The sequence below is a fragment of the Aphis gossypii genome, chromosome 3 (genome assembly GCF_020184175.1).
Source record: "Aphis gossypii isolate Hap1 chromosome 3, ASM2018417v2, whole genome shotgun sequence".
NCBI lineage: Eukaryota > Metazoa > Arthropoda > Insecta > Hemiptera > Aphididae > Aphis > Aphis gossypii.
The window spans coordinates 44217308-44242307 of record NC_065532.1 but is presented as its reverse complement, the minus strand read 5'-3'; the positions used below and the strand labels follow the sequence as shown (position 1 = coordinate 44242307).

The following is a 25000-nucleotide window of genomic DNA, read 5'->3' as shown; positions in this document are numbered from 1 at the left end:
ATACCAGGTACTTCTACTTTCCTATTAAATAATTTAAATATAATTATGAATATTTTGAAACAAAACAGTTTCCCTAATAATTACAGAAAGAACTGTTTATTGTTTATAAATATTATTTTTGATCTGTTTTGTAGAATATATGTCTTTACTGGAAAAGTAAGAAAACTTATATAAATAATTTAGAATTTATATGTAATGATAAATGTAAGTAATTATAACAGATTATATGAAAAAGTTTTAAAAAAAGATCACAACTTTACGAAAAATAAATTTGTTTTATATATATAATATATAATATATTTATAATACATCTTGAATAATAAAACAATAAGGTTCTAAGATGTAATCTAACTGATTTGTTACTTGACAATTCTTTGGTATTTAAAATAAAATTACTGTTTGTAAATTGTAATTTTATGATTAAATTTTATATTTAAAGCATTATAACATACACTACTATACCTATCAATATACTATGTTTCTGTGTGTTTTATTGTGCTGAATGAAATTTCAGTCAATTCTTATAACTATAATGTATTTTTTGGTGATAGCTAAAGCTTATATTTCATATTCGAGATATTGTTGATACAAGAATACAAGTAAATATATAATCAAGTATATACTCAAATCATCGAATGACTTATAAATTATTTATGACCTCCAAAACTTGAGCTCATATTGAAGTAATTCTCTATAACAGAATATTATACATTAGCATTAAAAAATAAAATCCACTTGTATTTTTTTAATAGTTCTTATTTTTTTATTTTAACTTAAATACAAAACTAGCTATAAACCTATATGGATAAACTTTATAAAGTAATAAAACATAGTTTGTTATAAATAATATAGGTAAAAAATATTATTAAATTCTGCTAATAAAAATAGAATCTCACTTAGATAAAAAAATATCGATTATTTAAACTTATTATTATTACCTATTATTTTATGTTTTAAAAATTACTGTTTTAGATTAAAACTATTAACGGTAAAAATATAACTGTGTAATAGTCTGTATATATAAAAGTATAAAACGATTGAATAATAATCAACATTTTTATACCTGCTTCTTATTTAATACATATGAGCATAGTCTGTATAGTCACATAAGAGTGGCTAATATAAATTTAAGTTGTCCATAATATATAAATAATAATTAAATCAATTTATAATACTATTCCATAGCATGAAGAGCCAAAGTTATTATTAAAAAATATTATGATGAATATATCTTAATGTTTTAAATGCATTCATTGCATTTTTAACAAACATTCTATTGTTTTTTATTGTTGCCTATGTTAAATTATTACTGTAAAACACAGAAAAATTATTTTTAAGTATATTATAGTGTGGTACATATAAATTGTCATGTCACATAATATTTTTATATTTGACAGTATTCAATCGATCGTGTAATTATTATGCGTACGTATTCGTCAACGTTTCGATTATTGATATTTTAAATTATCAATTAGATATATAATATCGCACCGCACTACCGCAGTGTGATTATAACTGATATAAATATATAATTAAATAGTAAATTAAATTAAAATAAATGTATTTCAGTAATTTAAGTAACCTTCCCCCCACCAATCAAACGGTCAAACCTAGTACACATCATAGGTACACATCGTATACGAATAAAAATAAAACCGTGTCGTTAAAAATATAATATACAATATACAATACGAAATATTGCACAGACCTTGTAATGACCGGTTATTGCGTCGTTTAAATTCGGTACCTGAGAACAAAGGCTCGAAAATGGAATGGTGTGCTGTATAATGTATACATACCTATGCGGGGGGACGAAGTGTCTGACATCCTCTGTTGGGTGGTGGTTTTAGTTTTTGTGAGGGGAGGGTTGTAGTGCAGAAGGAGTGCTATATGTATACCATGTAACACGCGAGCACAAAGGAGCGAACGCAGTCGCAAAAGTCGACGCAAAAGCGTTTCCCCGGCAACGGAAATCGTTCGCTCTCCCCGTGAATCGATTTGTCCGCGGCCAGTTTTAGGTGTTTTCCAGACGTCTCTCTGCTGTTGCCGTCGTCATACCGTAAACGAACAGCATATTATAGTAGTAGCTGGTAACGTTTTCGACTGAAAAAAATGCCTTTTCTTCGGTCGAACAGGTACGTGCTGTTTTTATTTATGACTTCAACAGCTTGCTAGCACATTAAGCCGTATATCAAATACGTGAAATAGTCAGAGACGATATCATAAAAACGTCCAAGCGAGCGCGCGCGCGCATCAGTTTATTATTATAGCCTGCAGGGGTGTTGCGGCCCGGGATCCTGTGACCGACATGTTTTTCTGCGCGATAACCTCTGCGTTTTCATAGCATAAAAATCGTCATAGTCTATCAACGTTCATCATGTGATTTTCTATACTAAAAACGTAGTTTTCATTTTAGATTTGTTTTCAGATGAACGTAAACGCCGTCCTTTAAGCTTAACCACTGTCTGAGGAGCTTACACCGTCCAACATAGCACTATGATTTTCCCTAGCACCGGATTACTGATCACATTGATCTTGCAAATTGGTTTATATCGATGTGGTCTGCCACCACCATCGAACGAAATCACTCAAAACTTTCTGTGGAATACTGGTAAATACCTATACTGACTTTTTATAACTCGATATTCGTACCACTCCATGTAATATGCAATTATTTTACAATATATTATCAATCTTCACAGATGCGGTAGAGTGGAGAATCGGTGAATGGGAACCGTGCACTAGATCTGAAGACACCGGGCTAAATGACAACCAGGGAATACGCCGCAGGAAGATCACATGTGTCATGGTTATACATGACGGAATAAAACTTGAGGTAAATTATTATTGCAACTGAATAACTAACATTTAAATTCGTTTATAATTATACTGAGATAAATAGTTTGAAATTAAAATGAGTGGACCTGCAATTTACTTTAATTACGATTATCACGGAATTAAAAAGTATAAATTAGTTTACTTCTAACTTATAATAATATAATTCATTTAAAATAATAATAGTTGATATATTTTTTTTTTACTACTTATTAATATTATATTTCATATTTTTATATAATATATATTATAATACATGTACAAACAAATCATATCCAATAACCAAAAATCAGTAAGTATAAATATGAGATGTGTTTAGAATAATTGTGGAGAATAATAAATACGTAGGAAGGAAAAGAATCTAACTTAGACAAGAGCAGTTAAAAATTAAAATATTGGTAGTAGCATGTTTGTATGAATATAATAATTTAATTAACAGACATACTTATTTACATATGAAACATAAAATAAATTATTTCGATTTTATTATGAATAGGAACCAGTCAGAATTGAAGATAGTAGTTGCCTAAATTTATCTCCCGGAACACCTCCAGTGGAAGTATGTTCACTTGAACAAAACCAAGACTGTGTAGTCACTGAATACTCTAACTGGACAATCTGCTGTGGAGGAACACAACGAAGGACGAGAAGTATAGTAATTGAACAGAAAAACAATGGAGCTAAATGTCCACCGGTAAAGTTTGTTTTAAATTATATTAATAATAAAGTATGTTTGGATCTTATCATAGTTAACAAAATATTTTAAATATTCATAATTTATAAGATTATATTTTAATTCGTAACGTAATACATAAATATATATATATATATATATATAATATATATATAAAATTATAATGATATGATTTAATTTAACGGTACTGATAATAATTTTGTAGAAAATTCCAAAATAGGTATAAAATTATTATCTTTCGTAATTTTACGTTCAAATGAATATCTAAATAAGTTAAAGTCACATTATTCAACTATATTTTTAGCTTTTAATTTTTTTTTTTTAGCTTACTGAATCGCGTGTCTGTGTACCAGACGATCCATCGTGCTCGAGTTTCTATCCATTTGGATTATACCAACTGAAAGTAAATCAATGGCAACAGTGTGTTCCATTTTCCGAACATACTATGGGAGACAATGATGGCATACTAAATTCAGGCTCACATTCAGATACTTTTTATAAACACTGGCCTCAAGTGGGCACACAAAAGCGATCTATGAGCTGTTTTGACGAGTCCGGCATACTTGTTTCTCTCAGCTTTTGTGAGGATAAACAGTTGCCTACCAATACTAGAGCATGTATCATAGCCCAAGATTGCGTTGTAAGTGATTGGACCGATTGGGAAATTACACAAGGTGGATGTATTAGCGCAGGTGGAAAAGTATGTTAACATAAATTTCAAATTTCAAATTGTATTTTGTTTTTATAAACTTGTTACTTTATTTTATTACAGATCCGAGCCGAAGAAGCAATTAGAAAGCGTCAAATTCTTCGTTTACATGAAGGGCAGGGATCACCATGTCCTCATCTCGTAGAAACAAGAACTACAAAAGAAAACTTACCGCTGTGCTCTGATAAGTATGATAATTTATAAATTAATTTATAAACTCTAATGACTAATAAGCATTACAAGGCCGTAACTGAAAAAAAACTCGAGGGGGGGAGAGGATCCAACATTTTTTTAAATATCTAGATTGGTACTGAACACTTGTCATTTTTATCAATAATTTGCATTGACTATTTCTACTTTTAAAAGTTTCGGAGGGGGGGGGGGTCTGGAACCCTGGATCCCCCAGTTACAGCCGTGAAGCATTATATAATGTTATTTAAGGAAAGGAATGATAATTAAATAAATACTTAGGTAATAAAAAAAAAATAAGAATAAAATGTGTTAACATACGAGTGACAAAAAAAAAGAAAGAATGTAAAAATAAAATCCACTATTTTAAAAAGAAAATTAAAAATAATTAATAATATGAATACGGATAAAATTTAAATTTAAAATATGATACAAATTGAAAAAAATCGTGACGCATTTGCGTTAACTCCTTATCTTATATGTATGTTAACGCACGCACACATCTAGCAATATGGGATACAGAGATAAAGATAAATTTTAAATGTACCTATTTATTTGGCAGTGTTGATATTTTTTTACATAATATTGCACTATATAGTCGAAAACTAAGAATAATATTCTTATTTTTATAGTTGAGAATAACTAAAAAAAAGTATTGTTAGAATAATCTACTCGTATTTATTAATTTATAGTGAAAAATAATTTTATAATTTAATTTTATCTTAAAATTCTTATATAATAGTAAATTAAAAATTTATTTTTGTGCTATTAGCTAAATTGTTTTTTGATAAATTTCTGTACACTCTTTTTTTACATAAAAAATTATAATTCTTTGGTAAAATTAATGATTGTCTTGTCTTTGTCAATTTCCAACGAACTATATAGGTAATAGATTATAATGAATTTTTGGTCACATTATGTTCCATTTTTTCTGGAAGAACACAAATTAGATAAACGTTTTAGATACTGAACGAAGTGATGAATGTATTTATTTTACAATGATGTGTTTATTATTTTTTGTTTGTATACACTACTGTACAGCATAACTTGTCGAAATAATGCTACAATTTCAAACTTCGGGGATGGTTTCCGATGGTAAAGTGAATATCCTTTGTTAATTATAGAGGTTAAAAGTAAGAATTTTCCATCAGTTTTAAAAAAAAAAAAGAGAAAAACAAAAAAATAGTGATAGAAAAACGAGAATTTTCACGCAAAACTGACAAAATCGATTTTTTATATAGTTGTAACTCAAAATCTAATCACTGCAGATATTTAAAATTTTCACCAAACGTTCTTAATAGTGTTATCTATACAGTTAAATTTTCAAAATATTTTTGTTATTTCTAGGTATTTGAAATATTTGTTTTTGTTATATTTTTTTTTTATAAATATCGATAAAAAATTTTTGGCCGAGTCAAATACTTGAAAATTAAATACAAAGTTCCTTTTAAGTTAGTCTTATAGTGATTAAAAAATTATAAGAATATATAGGCACAATTTTATTTAAAATGTATTTAAATAATATTTTTATTAGCGTTTGAATTTCAAATATTGACAAAAATTCGTCAAAATCATGAATATTTGTAAATTATTTTGTAGTTAAAATTTATAAAAAAATGTGTATACGTAGCTAAGAGTGGAAAACTTAATACGAGATTTTCCATAAGTTTGGCTTACAATAATATTATAAAAGAACTTAAATTTTGCGACATCCAGTTAAAACATAAACCACCTTTTTCACTATCCACTAGAAAATATATCCTAGGTATCATCTTACACAAATCATTTCCGCTCAGAATGGTTCTTAGTATACAATAATACATATCATTGGATTCAAATTTAATACATCCATTATATAGTGACCAACTATACAGCAAAACGTTACTCACTTGACCACTCTTTTTTCTTTTAACTATTATGTGAGGACAGTAGTATAAGTATTATTTTTGATTTTTTGTTTAATTATTAATACCTACATTAATTTACAACAATTTAAATAAGTACATCATTCAATTTACCACAAGAGTGAAAATTAAATTTAAATCATAATGTAAAATAATGATCTATATATTATATTTATTGATATTTATTTTATTAGTTAATTCTTAATTTGTATGATACACATAAATCATAAAATAATTTTTCTTAGTTCATTCGTGGTATAATTAATATTACATATATTTTAGGTATAAATGGCTAATATCAAGTTGGAGTAAATGTTCACAACCCATTTCTAATTCATCGGTTCAATGTGGTGGTGGACTTCAATATAGAAACATCACTTGTATTGAACTTATGACTGGTAAATTTATGGATTCATCAGTTTGTCGTATTCTGGATACACCACCAACAATTCAAAGGTCAATAATATGTATTTATTGTATACATGTAAATAGTATTTTTTTAATAATAATCAAATCATATACTTAATAAGAATGGGAAAATTGATTTATAAAAATAATACATTTATGTATATTAATAGATGCGAAATACCATGCCCAAGAGATTGTCAAGTTGGACCGTGGAGTAAATGGGGCCCTTGTAAACCATCGAAATGTCCTTCTAAACATGAAACTGAATCACAAGAAGGTTTAACATAATATTTATTGAATTTCATTATTTAGAAATTAAAAATATTTAATAATGAAATATTTTTATTAGAATTTGAAAATATCGGATACAGAAAAAGAACCCGAATTGCAAATGTACCACCTAGTGAATATGGTGTACAATGTCCCAGTCTTGAAGAAGTCCAACCTTGTCAAAATCCTCAATGTTATATTTGGGATTACGGTCAATGGGGAAGTTGTATGCTTGATGAGCCTACTGAGAAATGCGGTCCCGGACAAAGGACTAGACAGGTGTATTGCACTGCACATGATAAGGTAAATATACAAATACATAAATCGTACTTATACTATTATTTTACAATATTCTAAATATATTTATAGGAAGTAGTACATAACTCATTGTGTTCTAAACTCAAACCATCAGAATCTGAACCATGTTCAGTACCATGCCCAGAAGACTGCGTTGTATCTGGATGGTCAGAATGGAGTGAATGTTCTATGGGATGTTCTATTGAATCCGATATAGGTGTTAGATATAGAAACCGTACTGTAATTGGACCTCCTGGAAAAACTGGGCATCCGTGTCCATCCAAAGATGACATGGTACAGTTTGAAAATTGTAATACGCACGGATGTTATGGATTAAGCTGGTTAGTTTTACCATGGACGGACTGCAATGGAACATGTGGTCATGGAATACAAACAAGAGATGTTTGGTGCATGAAAGGAAATGATAAGAAAGTGAAAGATGAAAAGTAAAAATATATATTTAAAGTGCCTATAATAACTCAAACAAAACTAACATTAATATAATATTTTTATAGTTGTAAGGAATTACCAAAACCAATCACTGTAAGAGATTGTTCCAATGATTGTAAAAGTAAAATATGTGTTCTTTCGGACTGGAGTGATTGGTCAGAATGTCCTCATGATTCATGTATAAATGGTAATATTAATTATTATATTTTATAGTGCTAATCAAAATAAATTAAATTAAATACTAAAAAAATACTTATCCATTTCGTACAGATCATATAAATAAATAATGATAAATATGTGTTTTACCTTATTTACATATTTTGTATAGTTGTGAAATAATAATAAAATATATAATCAACTTTATTATTTTGCACAAATCCATATATAAGAAATTTAAGACTCTTTATAAAACACAAAATAATTAAATATTTTTTAGAACAAACGGATTTAACTAAATTCAAACGACAACGTAATCGAGTTATTCTTGGAGGTGAATCTTGTGGTCCAATATTTGAAGAGGAATCATGTCCAATTCCAAATAAAATATGTCCTACATACGGTTTAGATTTCGGTGCTTGGTCTCACTGTGAACTAGCAGAAGGCGTTACTTGCGGCCATGGTCTGAGAACAAGGGGTACCTATTAAGCTATATTTTCAAATTTAAGACTAGTAATATTATTTTTATTATTAATTTGTTAACAAATATTATTATTATAGATTTCCGGTGTAAAGATAATGATTCGCTTGTGTACGTCGAACTAAAATACTGTCTACAGTCTTTAAACGTTACACCAAGTAGTGTCGAACGATGTCATGTGGACTGTCAAACTCCATGTCAAATGACTGAATGGTCCCATTGGTCGTCATGCCCTCAGCCATGTTCGGGTTTGCGTACCAGAACCCGAGAACTTATTGGAGATTCTATGTCGCATCCGGCTTGCAAAGAAGTGCGTCTCGTTGAAACAACAAAATGCCCGTGCTCTGAATATTTTCCCCAACCTACATCCGATTGGTCATTTTGTTTAACGAATGAAACTGACGGGTGTGGAGCTGGCACGCGATACAGGTCATTGGGATGTTACAACGTGAATAACCATCTAGTTGATCCAGCGTAAGGGAGAAAAATATATTTCCATATGTATGATATTATTATAGTACTTATTATGATTTTGTTTTGTACAGGTTGTGTGGTGGTAGTACAGGAATTGAAGAAGAACCATGTTTAGTACCGTGTTCGATTGATTGCCAAATGTCTGATTGGAATGAATGGGGAGTATGCAGTAAACTGTGTGGACCAGGGATACATCACCGTTCTAGAACCGTAATTTATTTTAACTTGCGTGCATTTTAATGTTTTTTAATTATTAAAAATATTGTTTAATAGATCGAACGACACGCAGCAAATGGTGGGAGACCCTGTGGTGAAACGGTACAAACAAAAGTTTGTAACACACCGTGTAACAGTTTCCAATGGACTACTGAACCATGGAGCCAGTGTAAATTACCGGATAAGGATAAACTGAAAGGCTGTGGTGAAGGAGAAATGTTTAGATTAGTGCGGTAAATAAATAATGTATTTAAAATAGTGTAAACACATTTTACAACAAAATAATATTAATTGTGTATTTTTTTTTATAATTTTGTGCAACATTTTATAGTCTTAAGTCTTTAATCACATATTATCAAATGTTCATATTAAAAAAATTATATTTTAATAATCTAACTGATATTTATTTTTATTTAACTTTTGTAATAGATGTATTCACATAAATACTGGAATAGAATTGTCAGAAGAATACTGTGATTGGACCACACGACCAGATGGAGTAAACTTGTGTACAATCGCATGTCCTGGGGATTGTGTATTAAGTAGCTGGTCAGATTGGTCAATTTGCCCAAAAGTAAATAATATATTTAAACAATTTAATAGTACGAAATATGTCGATTTAAGTTAAATAAAGTTGTAGGCATTAAAAAATATTGAAAGTTAAAACATTATTTTTGTATGCATTTTTTTAAAAATTTAAAATACCTAATAAAAAATTAATGATTATTAATAGTTTAAAAAAAGTTATACATCAGCTTAAAATATTATATACGGTTATTTATTATCTTCTCTAATAAAAAAATAATTAATTTTAAAGGATTGCCTACCATCGCAAGAACAACAACGAACCAGATTGTTGCTTAGAAGCCAGAGCCCTACCGGAGCAAATTGTCCTGTAGCCATACAAACGCAACCGTGTCATTTGAACTTCACATGCTTTAAGTACTCATGGAAAACAATTACAAATGTATCATGTCTGCCTTTGGGTGGTAGTCCATGTGGTGAAGGTATGACAGTCGGAGCGGTGTATTGCGAGAGGAGCGATGGTAGAACTGTTTTAGACCGGTAATGTACTCGCTTTATATTATTTAAAACAATGCTTGGAAGTTCTAGAATAAGAATTTTTTTCTGATAAATATGAAAACATCCAAAGTAAAATACAAATTTGTTAGGTACACATTATCTTTCTTAATATCGTACTCAAAATGTTTTTACTGATTTAGAGCTTTTGTTTATTTAGAATCGTAAGTGCTATTTCTAAGTATTTTCTTATATAATACTAATAAAATCAAACTTCCCAATTTTTAGCATACTTGTATATTTTGGTATTTATTTAAATAAGTACATATTTAAGACAAGAAAGTTACATTTTTAGTGCTATAACTTCCAAGCCCAATTCATCATATGGCTATTACCTATACGTATTTTCTTATTAATACCTATAATGACGCTCATTTACCCTAATAGGTTTTGTGACGATCAGCCAAAACCAAGTCCGTTGGACAAATGGTGTTATATTGATTGCCCAGTCGATTGCGCTCTTGAAGGATGGTCACCATGGAATTCAAGTTGCTCTTGCAATGATACAGGTAATGGCCAATATCTACAGTGCTAAATTTGCTATATTTAAACATTAGACAATATAGTAGCGCGTATGCTGTAATTTTTTTCAATTTAAATCAAGAATAATAATTTTATTAATTATCTAGTATTTATTATTGAAAATTAAATATTTTTTTCTATTATTATTCTACTCGTATTATAGAAATATAATAAATTATTACGTGTTAAAATTATTTAATTTTAATTTTTGTGTTATACAGATGACATTTTTAAAATTATTTTTTAACACTTTTATGATTACATGATAATAACATCCACTATATAAGATCCACAATATTATTTATAGCATGTTAAAAATAGACTGGAGTTAATTATTACTTTGCACGCGTCATCAAGGTTAATCGACATTACGAATGAAGCACAAGCGTTAATAATTGTGTATCGTTGGTTTTAAAGGAGTGTCACGCAGAGCTTATACAGCTATGAACCCAAGTGCAACAGGAAGACAATGTCCTATGACTATCGAACAATGGAAGCCTTGTCCAGCTGTGCCTTGTTATAATTGGTCGCTAGGTCCATGGTCCGCATGTCAACTCCATGTACGTATTTTGAAATAAACGAAAATACTAGTCATAGGTGGAAATTGGAATAATTGGTATCTTCAATTATTATAAAGAGTACATTTAGCCACCCCCCCCCCCCCATATTCCATAAAATATACTATGATTATTTATAATGTTACAAATGATATATAAACATAATATAGTCAAATTTACTTTTAGAATATTTTTCTTAAAAATCATTCAAATATTCAAAAACCAGCGAAATATGTAAATCAAAATCATATATTTGAATTATCTGTATTTATGATTTCATTCATAATGATGCAAATAAAATTGTGTACATGGATAATAATAAAGAATATGTTGGCAATTAAATCATTAATGAATGGTATCTATCGAATTAAGCTTAGGTGCAAAACAATAGTCAGCCACTCTCCACCCCAGAATTTTTTCAAAATGTTCACTTATTCCAACCATATTAAATACATCATAAACTCATTGCAGTTCTTTTGATGAAATATTATTTGATGAATAATTCGTTTCCATGTGTTAACTTGGTAAAGGGAGCCGCTTGTGGACATGGTATGACCACCAGGAACGTGACGTGCGTGAGGACCAATGACGGAGAAACAGTCGAGTCTACTTTTTGCGGCTCTTTGGGCCAGCAAAAACCATTATCCTGGCAGAATTGTTACGTATCTTGCGGTCCTGGTTGTACCCTGTCCGAGTGGAGCCAGTGGTCACATTGTCACGGAGATTGCGAGAGAGAGACTATTGGCTACGAAACAAGATCGCGTACGGTCATATCACAATCGCCGGCTGGAACTACCGCTTGCACCGATCCTCTCTGGGAGACTCGTGATTGCCGCATACCACCATGCATGACCTATGATTGGGCATTGACCCCAAACGCCGACGTGATATGCCGTAGATCTGACGGACTTGTGGTTATGGAATGTAAGTAAAACAAAAAAATGTTTTCAATGTCTATTGTCTAGCTAATTTAACTTATTGGTTGTTACATTTATTAATTTATGTTATTACGATAAGTAATGTTTCAACGCGTACCTGACATATTACATTTTTCAGCTTCATGCAACCAATCAGAAAAACCAAAATCGATGTGCAGTACTTTGCAAGGTAGCTATATATGCACTAAAGACATCTGTATGCCAGACGATAAATTGCAATGCGACCAAATGACGACTTGGGAGCAGTTGAAACACGATCCGCGCGTCATCGAATACATATTTTGCTTTGGATTTGTTATAAAGATGGTTATTATCATTGGTGTGATCCTCTATTTTTTGCGGTGCGTATACAAATACTTGTTTACAGATGATTTTTCTTACAGCCCAAATGATATTATTTAGAATTTATAAACAATTTATTGTTTATTACCTCTATTTTATTACTTTTTATATGATTAATAACAACTTTTTTTTATTATTTTTATAGTCGTTCAAAGAAACAAAACGAGTGCAAATATCACAAACAACCGGATTTACCGTAAACTATAAGCAACATGGCAAAACCCAACATATTTACATATTATCAACAATATAAAATAATAACATTTTTCAGATTATACAATTTACTTACATTTAAGATATACCCCCATCATTAGTTAGGTATCGTATATATTATCTATAACTAACATAATTTAATGTTTGAATGATAATAATTATTTGCTAAACTTTAGATATAACGGGTCAATGAATTTTTTTTTATTTTTTTTTTTTTACTATACTCGTAGAATATTTATCATAATATATTACACGTATTAAGTATTATGAGGAACTTGAATGTTTTGTAGTTTCTTAGAATTTTTCTTGAAAATGCAAATCAAATTTTCATACCTTATCTTCTCATATATATATATACATTATATACATATATACTTACTATGATTATGAAAACTTGTTCAACTATTTGTTTTAATTCTTGTTATGTTTTTGTTATATGTTATGTTAGCATACATTATTGTTTTTTTTTTGTTTTTATCATACACATTTATTACATAATACGTTGGAAAATAAGTGATCTAAATTATTCATGACATGTGCATTTTAATAAATATTTATTTGTATACAAGTTCATCAAAAAAATATCCTTTAATGAATATTATTAGTTAAAATACATTTTTTTTATATAGGTAATTTTTTTTTTATATATAACTAATATCAAGTTAAAGATATTAAATCATAGATACTCATAGACATTCATTAAAAATATAAAATTAAAGTATATTTAATAATTAAAGCCAAAAATATTCATTATAATCAACAAATAAGTAACTATACTTTTTTAATATTAGGATTAAATATAAATATAATTAAAAATACCTTTGTTTATAAATTTATAAAAATATGAGAGTTATAAAAGAACAAAAAGTCGATACGAATAAAATAAAAAAAAATTGTTCCTTAATAGAAACTAGTTGATAAATACATAATAATTGATCATAAGTGAAATATTATTTTTATATTATTCACTTCAAAAAATAAACCACCATAGTGATGAACAAAAATAAGTAAACAATAAACATCGATCTATCCAAAACTAGAGCCAGGTAATACCATTGACTTTCTTTCAGTTGAGGAGGTTTTGATCTATCTTCAATTGATTCGTCTAAAAGCTTGTCCTCGTCATCAGTCTGTAATAAAATGTAAACCATGTAGAATTAATTTCAAAATATTGTCAAACTTCAGTTATTAATCATGATTAAATATGAATTATATTATATGTTAATTTTTTTTTTTTGTTTTTATTTTATAGTTTTATAGTAAAATCGAAACATGATACAACTGAAAATAGATGGAGTGTTTTAGTCCCGCTTTACTCATCTCTTGTATAGATTTTTATATTATATTTTAAAGTAATCATATTATACATTTTCTGTAGAGGTACCGAAAGTAAACACTAAACAGTTTCCTAAAAATTATTTTGACAACAATTGTTTGTAAAAACTGTTTACTAAAATGTTTGTTTCTGTCACTAATCAACTTTTCAATTTTTTAGAATTCCTGCTGCTTTTGATAATAGATTTTTAATACAATAAATATCCTTTCTAATCGTTTTAGTGAATCAATAAATAGTCAGCAAACCGTTTTTTCAATTCTTCCGTGATGATGCACTTAATGCATTTAAAAAAAAAATGAAAAGCGGAACTTGATTAAACACCCTATACTGAAATGTTATCAAGCATTATAAATATTTTTCAGTAATTTTTCCTTTATTGTAAAAAAAAAATTAACTCCTTTAAATATTTTAATAATGCTAGATCTTCAATTAGAAACCTAGCTAGCCCAAAGGTCACGTGAAATTTTTAAACTGAAAATACAAAATTCGTTCCCGGGTCAAAATAAAGTACATAAACAATTATTGGTTTTCAATAAAAATTATTATCGCTGCACAACTCTTTGGATCAATTCAAATATATACAAATAAGTAAACATATTTTATTATCAACTGGTACCTAACTGCAATTTTTGATTAAAAATGTAGTCAGCATTTCATATTTTTCAGAAGAAAAAACAATTTATTGTCGCGAATCTTTGGATGAGAAACTTACGAATCAGAATATTATATTCCATCTACCCAAATATATTTTTATTAATTGAAAAAAAAATGATCCAGTATGAACATATTTAGGTAAGTTAATCTCGTTAAAAGTAAAAAATACAGCTGAAAAAAGAAAGTTATTAAAATAAAATTAATTTAAAAAATTGAATGTTCACCAAATTTTGAGTTTACAATATTCGCAAAAACTATATTATAAAATATAGATAACTATCATATTTTTTGTTACCAACTATTTATTTTAACTATAACTTCGACTTATTTGATATAAGGTTAAAGTAAAACTATTATTATATAATTATTTTATCATCCTTAATAGGTATTGACAAATGCATATTATATGTATATATAGTTTGTTGTATACAATTATATAAATTAACTAACAGTGCTTACTATAAACTAACTACACGCCTAAGTTTCCATAAAATGAGAAAGAAACTGTTTTTGGTTGAAGTGTACAATCATTTTTTAACCATAATTTAAAATGTTAATTTTAACATTGTTTTAATATTGAAATAGAATTTTAATCAGAACCAATAATTATTCGAGTGTTACCTAGACCACGCAGAAACCAATTAGTATATTTACCAATAGATTACCCGGGAACCTATTCGATAATTTCAAGAAACTAATTTGCAGGCATTTTTTTTCAACAATCCTACTTGAAAAATGTTGGCAGACCATATAAATATGAAAAAAAAAAACGCCAATGTAAAATCAATATACATTCTTTGCGTATATTGGTTTTGGATAGCATAACTTACTTGAGATTATTGTAAAAGGTTTAAAACACTTTACGATATACATATTATCGTTATTAAGTGAAAATCATTATCTATATATTTCAAGTACAATATAATACAAGGCATATTATATAAATAAACCAATAATAGTAAATTATCGGCTGCAGTGTTAGCGATAAACAACGCAAACGTATTATGATACAATTAAAAATTAAATGTTATAATATTATAATCTCGTCTTGGGTGAGTTTTTTTTTTTGTTGTTGTTTAAACATAATATATATATATAACCTTCAATATCTACCATTATTATCAAGAATTAGGTATTTACCTTTAATGATGTAAACCTCATGACAGTTCCAAATTTCGTGTTCAACAACTGAGTTATGTATTTAGGTACTTTATGGTCGGGTTGTTTAGATTTAGCTAAATTATGTAACATCACAGAGAATACCATCGATAGAGTGACCATGCCCAACGAGTTTGAATAAAACAGTACTGAAAATCAGGCGGTTAGCGAAAAATAAAACATTTAATGTAATAGAATATATTTCTTAGAGAATTCAACTACATATGTATTATAATCACACAACTCACCTATTAACGGAATGCGATCGCTCATGATGGGTACATTGCTAGAAATCATCATCAACAGTATGCATATCATGACCAGAGTTACGCCGCTTAACATAAATTTCTCCGTCGACTCTGGAGGTAGCCAAAATACGGACAGCGTCAGGAATACGACGACTAAATTACGAGAGTACAAAAAAATGTATTACACAAATAATAACAACTATTATAAACATTAAACATATTTTATATTTGAACCATTATTACTTGGACTGTACAATATTTGTCGACTGCGATATTATCTGATTATCATTTGTCATATTATTATTAAAGATGAACATAACAATCATTTCAATAATAAGTATAGGAAAAACTATAGTTCAGGACAGTTTTGGTGACATGATATTACAACTCACCTCATAATACGAAAAATACAAAATATTATGTCTGCATGGCAAATCGCTACAATTTTCCATTTATATGAATGGATAGTAGATTCATTAGGACCTATAGGTTTTACTTGGTTTAGGCTTCAAGTCCCAGAAAGGCCTTACGTTTGTTTGTTTTTCTTTTCTAAAGTAGTTATATAGTCTGTACATTTTTTTTATCTATTTGGTAAATTTAAATTGATTTTCTAAATATTGTTTCTCACACCATAAACGAAAACTTGAATAAAATAAACAGTATATAAGTTGGAACTAAAATTATTAGTATGAATATTATGTCGCTTAAATGTATCCAAATATTGAAATATGTAATGAAAATATTTGTGGAGAGTAACTAATATTGAAAATTTAAATAGTTATACATGTTATATGAACGAAGCAAACCTTTCATGGTTTCTGAAATATTTTTATGTGTGGCCATTTAAACATTTTCCATATTATAATAAAAAAAAGAGCCTATCCGTCTCTGGATAATACATTCACACTGATTAATTCATATAGGTATTGGTTTGATATTATTCATGGAATTTTATCAACACCGCACTGACAAATAAAGAAATAATTTTTTCGTCATTCAAGCCGATAGTCCTGACGTAGTATGAATATTTAGTGTCAATATGCTAATATGGTATTATGCTAATACGTATAAATGTATAATTAAATAATATAATATAATGTACCTAACGCTGGAATGATGATAATACTATGGTAGGCAGGTATTTTTCTCTTAACGGTGATACTGTAATGAATATCTTCGTAAATGTCGTTGGAATTACAAGAGTAGCTTTCAACTCTCCGTCTTTGCGTCACCTTTGTAATGTCCCATTTACAACCCTCATCCAAGCTAATCATGTCGGCGGTCTATAAGAAGAAAATCACGTGATTGTTAGTTTTCTAAAAAACTTATTTTAAAAAAATTATCTTTTTAGTTGACATATTATGTGTTATTTTATTTATGATACTATATATATATATATTTACATAGTATATATCTTACAGTTTTACTCTATATCAATTTAGTTAATACAATTAATGAAAAATAATCATACATTTATTTTCTCGTTTATTTGCATGCTAACTGAATTGCCATCGTACGTCCAAGAGCCGAGTCGCAATGAACAGGTGTGTTCTCCGAACGGCCAATTGGTCAAGTCTACGTTGCAAAATACTCGGTACTTGGCTGGAGGTATCCAATGGACTTGTCCACCAGAGCGGACAACACAGTTAATCTTTCCATACGTCTCGTCATGATGTCCATCAGCACTGCGAAACAAAAAACAGATTAATAATAGGTTGGTTTATTGAATTTAAATTTTAAATTTTTTTAAATTGAATCACTAAAATTATGTAAGCGAAATGCAATTAATTGATACACTGAAAAATTTTGCTTGTTATTGTGTTTAGTTTGTGAATAAATTAATCATTTTCCCAAAACAAAATTAAATATAAGTGCTTCCCAGAAACAGTTTTCTGGTTAAGCGACTGTTCAAATTAATTGGAACTAAGAACTACTAACTACTTAATATAATATAGTTAGGTATAGTCTAATTAAATATTTATGCTTCGAATAAAGCCAAAAGGCATTTAATATTATTTCAAAATGTACTATGTGATATATGAGAATCACTCGGTTTTTTTTTTCAAAAAATAAAACTTTCAATGAACTTACCAATTAATACTTAAATAACAAAAACTTATAAAGTATCTTTTGTAATTTATATATAAAAAAAATATATTTCAAGTTTCAACCAAAACGGATTCGATAGTCCAAAATCGTTTTACAAGGTGCGCGTTACTGTGAGATAGGTACCTACCTTGATTATTTCAGCCAAAAAGCGAGCTTTATACGTTTATTACCAAATTTTGCAATATTTGACTATATACGATTCCTACCTGTTGTAGGCCACAATATCGGGCATCCATATTTCATCATAAGCCATGTTTACAGATTTTGTGCCTCCGTAATCTGATTCATTCCATAGAAGTTTTTCATCTTGCCAAGTCTACGAAAGTAGGAGTACGAAAGCAACATTTTAGCAACAGTTTACCAGTACATATGGTGAGCTTTAAAGACCGTTTTGGTCTAATATATTATATTTTTTTTCCGAGGAGACCCAAAAACATTTCATTAAATATGCGCATAAGATTAAAAACTAAAAAACTTTCTAGGTTCATGCAAAACCGTATTAGTATATATTAAGATCGATTGTCGACCCATAACCATTTAATTATTATGTTTCAAATATTTAAATACGATATATTAGGTATATTTTATACTTACCATTGATACCCAAGCGTTAATGGTCATAATTGAATTTTGAAAGTCCTGCGAACATATACGTTTCATCAATGATTATAATACTTATACAATAAAAACAAGCAGATAATTTGCAACAATTGGTCCTTCAATGTATGTAATAAGCAACGTCATTTTTTACAAAAGTTTACTAAGCAAAAATCGAATAGTAAGGCATATTATTCCAACGTCTCAATATCATTTGTAGAATATCAATATTAATATTTTAAACTATCAAGTAAAATATTTATCACAATAATAAAAATCTTTAGGTACATACTTTACATAATTTAGTTTAAATACATTTTTTAACAACTTTTATTATATACTTTATTCAAAAGTTTTTCAGTCTAATAATTTTTTTCTAGGAATTATTAGTGCTTTTCATTTAATTCACAGTCTAGTCGTAAGTTTGTTAAATATGTAATAATCTTACTCACCAGATCGACATATTTTAAAACAGTGTTGACCGTGACATTTGTCAGATTATCGCCGATGACCGGTCTTGAGTGTCTATCGTAGAACCTTAATAAATCTCTTCTCAGCTTATCCGTCCATGTGTCGTTCCAATTTTGTTTTCCTTTATTACCTTTAACAAAATGTCGGGTACAATATTTCAATTAATTATTCACGTATTTTAGTATTTGATGTAATGTGTACGTAATACGCATTTTAATCTCGTAAGTAGTAACTACAATGTCACCTAATTTATTAGCTGTAAAATAATAATACATAATTCACGTCATGATTAAATAGATTAAAATGTATAAACAGTAACTCGATATCAATATGTAAAGCTTTTTGTAGCCAATAGCATCCAAAGTTCAATTATTAGTGAAATAATAGTTCTAAAGATGATTTAAAGGATAATTATTTCATATTGAGTCCATAGTTAACATGTGAAACAAGTATATACGATAAATTAACTAAATATTTATTTTACACGATTTGAATTATACATTGAGTACCTTTAGAATATACATATTATAGGTCTTAATTAATATAAAAGTACCACTAGCTTAGTGAGCTGTAGCTGTACACAAACGTAATACGAATAAAAAAAAAAATTTTACTGTTTGTATCTCGGGTCTTGGGCGCATGACTAATCGATATTTTATAATTGTTCGTTATATTAGTTGATTGACGATAACAGACAAATATCCTATTAAAAATTAGTTTAAACATAGTACATTGTATACAAATACTTAAATAGACTTTATTCTATGACCATTTGACTGTATTGGACAAAAGTATATTTCACGAGCTAAAACAAAAACCTAAACTGATTTTTAGCTTATATAATGTCAAAAATATATAAATAAATATAATCGAGATAAAATATTCATTACTTTTTTTTTTTTTTTTGTTCATTAAATTTAATAGTACCTACTTAAAGAATATAATTTATTATTAACAATAAAAATATATGTAATATTATACTAGTGCATTAAAATAAAAGGCTCATGAAAAAGTCAATAATATTTTCGTACTTATTTTCAAATTATAGTTAAAACCTCTAATTTATTAACACAATGTTTAAAGCTAAAACTGTAATTAACTGAATTAAATCATTATTAATAATTTACTAATGTAAAGTATTTCATAAATTGTATTGAGTTGTTCGTGAAATACTAGTAAATAAACATTTTATAGAATAAGAATAATTGATAAAATAAAATGTGTAGGTTGAATTAGGTTAGATTAGCTGCACATGCCCATTAAAAAATTATAAAAGGGAAGATATTTATATTCGCAATTTGAAATTTTTTAAAATAAACTATAACCTAATATTAAAAATATGAACATAGAAAATTAGTATTTTAACTTCTCATTAGCAAGAGTCATTATTACTACTATAAGACCAAAGACCAAATACAATCAAAACAATTTCTGAATACATTTTTTTTTAATTATTTATAAACGTTACATATTTTATATGATAGCTAATAATTCCTATTCAATATTGATTATTGATTATTTAGTACAAAAAAAAATATGTAAACAAATAATATACCATTTATAGTGAACGAATATTACTCGATCAATATTGTTATGTTACTATAACAGTATACCGAAAATACCTATACTAATATTTGGTCGTATAGGTAAAACATTAAAGTAATCTATGACATCATAATGTATAATATATTAAACAAGCTGTTGTTGCCTATATTTAGATAGATACTTAATTAATTTATCTTAAGACTATAAAATACGCCTAACTGAGAAGTGTAAACCTACAGATTTGTGTATCTATTAGGTGCCCTTTAACATTCAATAGGCGAATACTATACAAATTAATATACCTAGTACTATTAAAATATCATCTTGGATTATTCATTCCTATATATATATATATATATATATATATTATACATATATATAAGTATATAAATATATGTGTATTTTTTAAATCGTTTAATCATACATTATACACTATCAAGAATAACTTCAGAAAAAAAACTTCAGTCCCATAAGATAATCAACACATTGAACGAGTACAAACTACGTACCTAGGTACCTACTTCACGCGTATCAGTACCACGGCAGTACATAATTAAATACGTTATATAATATTATATTAAAATATGGTATAAGAAAGTGTTTTTAAATATATAATTTATAGATCTTTTCTCCAATATTGATTTAGTAATATTAATTATAACTAGGACTCAGAAGTTGATGACCTTAAGAACAATAAAAAATGACCTAAAAAAAAATGCAACTATGACATAAAAATGGCAAAAAATGTCATTAAAAAATGGTCTAAAAAAATTACAAATATTAGTTTTAAATTAATAAAAACACATTTTTTTTAAATATATTTTACTATAAAATTCTATATAAATATATCAAAGCTTCGAATTACTCAAAATAAGACATAAAAATGACAAAAATGTCCTTAAAATAGGGAAATAAAAAAATTACAAATAAACTATGTTCCGTATGTTATCAGAAACAAACAAAGAAAAAAAACTCAATTATAAAATTGAACTTGATCTCAGATCACCTTTAAGGTTTTTAATGGAAACTATTAATAATTTTTATTAACATCGTTTTTTATATTTTCAATATTGTTTAAAATTAGCATTTTATTGTTCGACTTTCTTAGAGATTTTTTTTTTTAATTGAACTAAACTTTTATTACCCTCAAAATCATGATAAATTTAAAATGTACTAATTTATAACAAAAATCTACCTATTCCTTTAATTTGAGCTTGAGTTGAAGTAAATCCAAATGGTTAAAACTCTTATTTTACAATACTTATATTATAGATTCTTGCTCATGTATTATATTATGCTCTAATATTAAAATGAATTCCTTAATCTTTAAAATTAATCCGCACTCTTGCATTGATTAATAATTTATAGCGTTTGATAGCATTGGTTTTATAATCACTATTATATTTACATTTGACAACAATTTATTTTATAATTTGTATACAAAAATATTTTTTACTGTTTATAAACAATAATGTAAATACATTTGAAAAAAAAACCAATGAACGAAGATAGATACAGCGAGGCAGTTTTAATTATTCAGCATCCATTTTTTAGCACTAAATTTTTAACAGTCTTATATTTTAAAGGAAAATCTATAGATTGTAGTATATATTTTAAAATGACTATCTACCTCAAAATATGAATATAATTATTATATTTACTCTGAGAACGTTATAGTATAATAATACGTGTTTTTGTCAACCGATTAAAAAATCATTATTTTAAATTAAGTTCAAGTTTCTTTGTCTATAAGTGCTATACTCTCTGTTTCTCTTATAGATACGAACTACAATTATTATTATTAAATAGTATAATAAGCTAATTTTTAATATATAACAAGCATGAAATATGTTAATAATAATTGACTTTATTACTGCTGTTAATAGATTTAAAATGTTTTTTAATAGGGTACCTATCTATTATTATAATAATGATTATACCATTGTTTTAATTTTGACTAGTTATTACAAATGTAAATGTATTAATTTTGTGTATAAAATATTTTCTAAAAAACCTTAATAGTTATAATTCAACAATTTACTATTAAAGAAAATTATCTTGGAGTTTAATCAAATATCATTGTTAAATTTTAAATAATACAGCCAAAAAAACAAATGATGGAATATTTTTTTCTTATTAATTCAAATAATATTTACGATTTATACTAATAGTAGCTCAATAAGTAAATTATATGAATAATAAGTTAAAAGAGCTATACAAAAAATAAGATATTATTATGTTTAATGTTTACTAAGTTGTCTGTTGGTCAATGTATATACTACTGGCAAGATTTCCCAAAATAGCTAGTAAAAAATTGAAAAGTAAAAAGATTTTTGTGATAAGTAAGTTTGTTATAAAATCTATTATAATATTGATGAACTAGTTTTTCGAATGTGAAAATATGTTGATCACTGGTAAATTTAAATCAAAAACATTCCATGGACATCCAGTAATTAGTCTTAAACTAATCGCTTAAAATGCTTCCAGAAGGCGAATATTGCACGATTTTTTTTTTTTGGTCCAAAATTTTAATAGTGTATGACCAAATGAGAATTATAATAACTTCATAAATTAGCATTCAGTTTGTAGACTAAGTTTAAATTCAAAAAATGACGTATTAGTTGTTGTTATTTAGGTGCTTGTCAGAAAAGTTGTGTGTAAAAGACCGAGGGAGACATTAAACATGATATACAAACCAAGTTCTGATTACAAAAATGAAATATTGTGTACTAAAGTAAGAAAATTTTGATTACAAGATAATATTATTGTTGTTAAATCTTAGACGATTGGCTAAGAATTTGTTTCAAAAATTAAATAATTTATGAGTTAAATTTCTAAAATCTAATTTTAATTTTTTATTTTTTAAAACATTATTAGATCTTAATGTTATATAATTTTAATTCACTGCAAAAATTTTAAGAGAAAAATCACAAGCTATTTTTCATTTCAGTACTACACTTCTCAAATAAAAAAGCCGATAACACGACAACAGTACCTACATGATAAGTTTATAAATACATAGTTGTTATGTTGTTTTATCTATTCTACCAACCATACATTTTTAATATTATTCATTTTTATTAATTTTTACACTATAACTATGATTTGTCATCAACTGCTTTTTGTTACAAACACAAATACTTATTAACAAATAGTTGTTATGATAAACAAAGGTTTGAGCTCAATTTTCGTAAGTACGTGAATTATTATAATCGAAAATATTGTTTGTACATTTTGTAAATGATTTTTTTTTTTATGAAAATGCCACTAATTTATGGATATTACTTAGCTATTAAGACCTAAAAAGTATTTGATAAAAATTAAGTAAAAATATTCTATTAATTTAACTAAAATGTTAAGTATACTAAAAAAATAATATAAAAATATCAATATTATATTTATGATATGTTTAAAATACTTGTAATCTATTGATTGATTTTAAGTAAATTAAACATTTATTACACATTATACAAATATTATTTTATTTAATTGAATTTCAAATAATTGTATCTATAAGTTATAACTTTTAGAAATACTAAATTGTGAACATAATTTTAAAACCACATACACTTAAATAAATAGTATTTTATCAAAATAAAAAACGCACACAAAATCATGAATAAAATGTAATATTTCCGATTAAATAATTAAACATATAGTATTTATTTATTTTTTGTTTCCTTTATGTTATCAATAAAATATTATTTAAACTAAAATAAAAATATATAATATATTTATCTTAATACTTTCAATAAAAATATAAGAAAACATACTCGTAGAATTGAACAAAAATTAAAAAAAAAAAAAAAACTCTTATATGAATAATTTAATTTTTTCGAACACATACCTGTTATTGCAGCATCTATATTCACAAATTTGATGACAATAATTAAACATAAAATTCTTTTTAAAAAACAATTAAACATAATTGTTATTTAAAAGAGTTTAAAGTACTAGTATAGCAATGTAAATATAAATTATTATAAATATTAGGAATATATATCTGTATTATATTGTTAACTATTTCAAACTGAGAAAATAATAATAAAATTGTAGCTAATCACACTCGTATACACAGTTGATAATCCTCTCAGTTGAACCAGAACACTATGTGCTGCTTAAAAAACGGTTTTGACACAACTGAGTG

The 25000-nt window shown here is 27.0% G+C and overlaps 2 protein-coding genes and 1 long non-coding RNA gene across 4 annotated transcripts; 2 read left to right on the top strand and 1 right to left on the bottom strand.

Moving 5' to 3' along the window:
• The first annotated feature begins 1977 nt into the window (after positions 1–1977).
• LOC114123926 (thrombospondin type-1 domain-containing protein 7A-like) lies at positions 1978–13954 on the top strand. 2 transcript variants are annotated; one of them, XM_027987065.2, is made up of 22 exons: positions 1978–2135; positions 2429–2611; positions 2703–2836; positions 3332–3529; positions 3855–4229; positions 4302–4426; positions 6614–6787; positions 6910–7016; positions 7089–7312; positions 7379–7752; positions 7822–7943; positions 8193–8390; positions 8474–8867; positions 8939–9077; positions 9141–9316; positions 9513–9657; positions 9901–10148; positions 10551–10672; positions 11103–11245; positions 11773–12166; positions 12299–12521; positions 12668–13954. In XM_027987065.2, the coding sequence occupies exons 2-22, from the start codon at positions 2497–2499 to the stop codon at positions 12720–12722; spliced, it is 4185 nt and encodes a 1394-aa protein (XP_027842866.1). In that variant the 5' UTR covers positions 1978–2135; positions 2429–2496; the 3' UTR covers positions 12723–13954. The 2 variants fall into 2 exon arrangements, with proteins under 2 accessions (XP_027842866.1, XP_027842867.1); XM_027987066.2 differs by having other exon boundaries at positions 1994–2135; positions 2417–2611.
• LOC114123921 (acetylcholine receptor subunit alpha-like 1) lies at positions 13431–25000 on the bottom strand. The gene is made up of 9 exons (XM_027987060.2): positions 24701–25000; positions 19290–19438; positions 18835–18879; positions 18447–18556; positions 17603–17816; positions 17234–17414; positions 16132–16284; positions 15866–16032; positions 13431–13865 (listed from the first exon to the last, which is right to left on the bottom strand). The coding sequence occupies exons 1-9, from the start codon at positions 24777–24779 to the stop codon at positions 13701–13703; spliced, it is 1263 nt and encodes a 420-aa protein (XP_027842861.2). The 5' UTR covers positions 24780–25000; the 3' UTR covers positions 13431–13700.
• Positions 17707–24260, top strand: LOC114123925 (uncharacterized). The gene is made up of 3 exons (XR_003592397.2): positions 17707–17845; positions 23489–23587; positions 23804–24260. It is a non-coding gene; the product is annotated as an uncharacterized LOC114123925 (long non-coding RNA).

Bases quoted from the DNA above. Each gene is read 5' to 3' on its own strand.
- LOC114123921 (XM_027987060.2), bottom strand. From the start codon at position 24,779: ATGTTTAATTGTTTTTTAAAAAGAATTTTATGTTTAATTATTGTCATC. The intron at 19,439-24,700 runs GTATGTGTTCGA...ATTTTGTTAAAG, and splicing joins TATAGATGCTGCAATAACAG to GTAATAAAGGAAAACAAAAT. The intron at 17,817-18,446 runs GTAGGAATCGTA...TTTGTTTCGCAG, and splicing joins GATATTGTGGCCTACAACAG to TGCTGATGGACATCATGACG.
- LOC114123926 (XM_027987065.2), top strand. From the start codon at position 2,497: ATGATTTTCCCTAGCACCGGATTACTGATCACATTGATCTTGCAAATT. The intron at 7,017-7,088 runs GTTTAACATAAT...TATTTTTATTAG, and splicing joins TGAAACTGAATCACAAGAAG to AATTTGAAAATATCGGATAC. The intron at 9,317-9,512 runs GTAAATAAATAA...CTTTTGTAATAG, and splicing joins GAAATGTTTAGATTAGTGCG to ATGTATTCACATAAATACTG.